Here is a 2,655-nt window from a genome sequence, read left to right as displayed (position 1 = left end):
GTAAAGACAGTAATTAAAAGGCTGCTGCAGTGATACAGAATGATAAACACATATATCTAAATCCCTCCACTTGAAAATGTGTGTTTTGGTTTACTTGTGGACTTTCAGTGAGGAGTTGGCAATTTATTGAGCTTTCAGATTATCCGATCTGATATGCACAATTTTTTAAATTATCTGTATTGCTACTTAATGTAACTAATTCCAGATGAATAGATCAATCTCTCTATCTGTACTTGCTCTGTATGCTCAAGCAAAGTCCTCACAGCAAAATCAGATTAGTTACACATCATCAACAACAGCCTACAAGCACTAAGGGATAAATGTGAGGAGGTCCCTTTTAATTAAACATGTACAACATAAATAAACAAGAGACATTCACTGAAGTTTGCTGTTGATATTTATGCTATTGTGAAATCTGACTCCAACACTATTAGCCATAAAAAACTAAAACTAAACAAAACCATATCAGTCTATTCTTTTTTCATTTATTCATAAATTAGAGAATTTGTACACAAGAGAGATGCAATTTTAAATCCACATAATTGCACTTTTTAATCCAAAACTCAAATCAAACAAAAATAACTACATAAAGCCACTGTTAAGATGTTTAAATTCAACCATGCACCACAAAATACATCATTAACTTCGGTTTGTTATGAAGTAACTGAGAAACATGACTGTCTGAAAATCCAAATATCAATAATGAAACAGAAAAAATATATATTTTTAAAATAAACTAAACTTTTGAATGGATAAACTTTTGAAATAATAATTATTTAGAGAGTAAAACATTTGGCAACAGGGAAAATGTAATTTTGAATGTAATTTTCTGAATTTTGTTTGAGTAATATAATGTATTTATAATTAGTGTTTTTCATTTTATATACAAGTTATCAGGTTATAACCACAAACTATATAATATTTGTATTTTATGTGCAGTTTGAGGAGTTATAACCACAGAGTGCTTCTAATATGTTAAGTTTATGTATATGATAGGGTTATGCTCATTGCATATATTTAGTATATTATATAAATTGTATGGGGTTATGACCACAGATTATATGTAATGTTTCTCGTATACATATAGAGTATATATTTATGTTATAGGGTTATATCCATAAAGTGTATATTATATTTTTATTTTACATAATATACAAATATTTGTTTTATTACAAATACAGTCTGTAAGGTTAGAATTACATATTGTATATAATGTTTTTGCTTTACATGCAGTTGATTAGTTTATAGCCAAAGAGTGTATATAATATTTTAATTTTATTTACAGTTTATGGTTTCATAACCGCCGTGTCTACAGAATGGTTTTACTTTATGAACAGTGTTGTATAAAATTGTGTATTTTATATACAGCTTGTGTGATTATAGCTTTGCACCTGACGCCCTCGTGTGGCGGATGACGATCATTACGTCAGCGTACGTAACGTCCGGTTGTGCAGCAGCCATTTTGTCTGCTCGGGTCTCCCCTGACGGCAGCGAACTGCAGTTCCACCTTAACAAACAATTTGAAATGTTGTTGTGACGTTTCAGTTTCACGTTATCTGCTGTCTGAGCGCCGCATAAAATTAATATCCGTCTTTTAGGAGCGGAGGAGGGCTCTCCTCTTCGACATAAACCCGTAACTGGGCGTGAGAAGCGCGGCCGAGCCGAGACATGTCGTGTGAAGAGAGCTACTTGGCCATCATTCGCTATCTGACCGATGAGCGGGAGCCGTACGCGCCGGGGACGTCCGGTAACACCAAGAGGAAAATACGCAAAGCGGCGACCTGCTACGTTGTGCGGAACGGGACGTTGTTTTACCAGCGTCGCCTGAAGGACCAGAATGAGTTCACGGAGCTGGAGGTGGTGCTGCAGGCCGGCCGGAGGAAGGAACTTATCAACGAGGCGCACATTATGGTCGGAGGGGAGCACTTGAACCAGCAGCTCACCTGGGAAGTCATCTCTCATAAGTACTGGTGGAGAGGTTAGTTACTGAAACACACCAGCTCAACAAGTAGTGACTGAGCTGGTAAAATAAGCCCCGTTAAAGTTGGGACATTTAAAAATACGCCACTGTCCCCGCCGGACACACACCGGCTCTCTGAGGCCATCTGGCGGTCAGAGCAGTGTTTGTTGTCTGTTGGAGCTCTTAAGGATTTTATTTCTGAGTCATTCAGTGTAGGTCTGGAGGAAATATCTAGTCTTTCTGGCAGACATTGCAACTTACGATATAATTTAAAGCGTCCTTCACAAGTTAATACGCGTTATATTGCAATCTTGCTTTCTCAGTAGTTTGTTCATTGTCAGTTTCATAATGTTATAGTTTTTTTTAAAAACATCCTATTACCTTCAAATTTACAGACATCTTTTATCCTTGGGTTTAATTTGACCCCAGCAATTTAAACCTCCAGAAAATATCCTTAATTAAAATAGTTACCCAAGTTTCTATGTAAATAGCCCTTTACATAAAACTGATAAAATGATGTCAGTGACTTGTTTAGAGATGTTAAACATTGAATGTGGTCAAATTGACCCCAAAGACAATAGGAGGGTCAATGTGTGATATTTCAATTGCATGTGCAATACTTATTAATGATGTATAATATTACTGTACTGCTTCAGAATCTTCAAGTTCAAAAGGGCTTTATTGTCATTTCAACC

At 35.9% G+C, this 2,655-nt stretch overlaps 1 protein-coding gene across 1 annotated transcript in view; it reads left to right on the top strand.

Annotated features, from left to right (window-relative positions):
• The first annotated feature begins 1,466 nt into the window (after positions 1 to 1,466).
• zbtb11 (zinc finger and BTB domain containing 11) overlaps positions 1,467 to 2,655 on the top strand; it is a 14,356-nt gene continuing 13,167 nt past the window's right edge. The window contains exon 1 of the mRNA XM_008293317.1: positions 1,467 to 1,978. Coding sequence (XP_008291539.1) covers positions 1,669 to 1,978 — 310 coding nt within the window. The 5' untranslated portion in view covers positions 1,467 to 1,668. The remainder of the gene's footprint in view (positions 1,979 to 2,655) is intronic.

Source organism: Stegastes partitus, unplaced genomic scaffold, assembly GCF_000690725.1.
Source record: "Stegastes partitus isolate 25-593 unplaced genomic scaffold, Stegastes_partitus-1.0.2 Scaffold873, whole genome shotgun sequence".
NCBI classification, from domain to species: domain Eukaryota; kingdom Metazoa; phylum Chordata; class Actinopteri; family Pomacentridae; genus Stegastes; species Stegastes partitus.
This window is presented reverse-complemented; position numbering and strand designations above follow the sequence as displayed.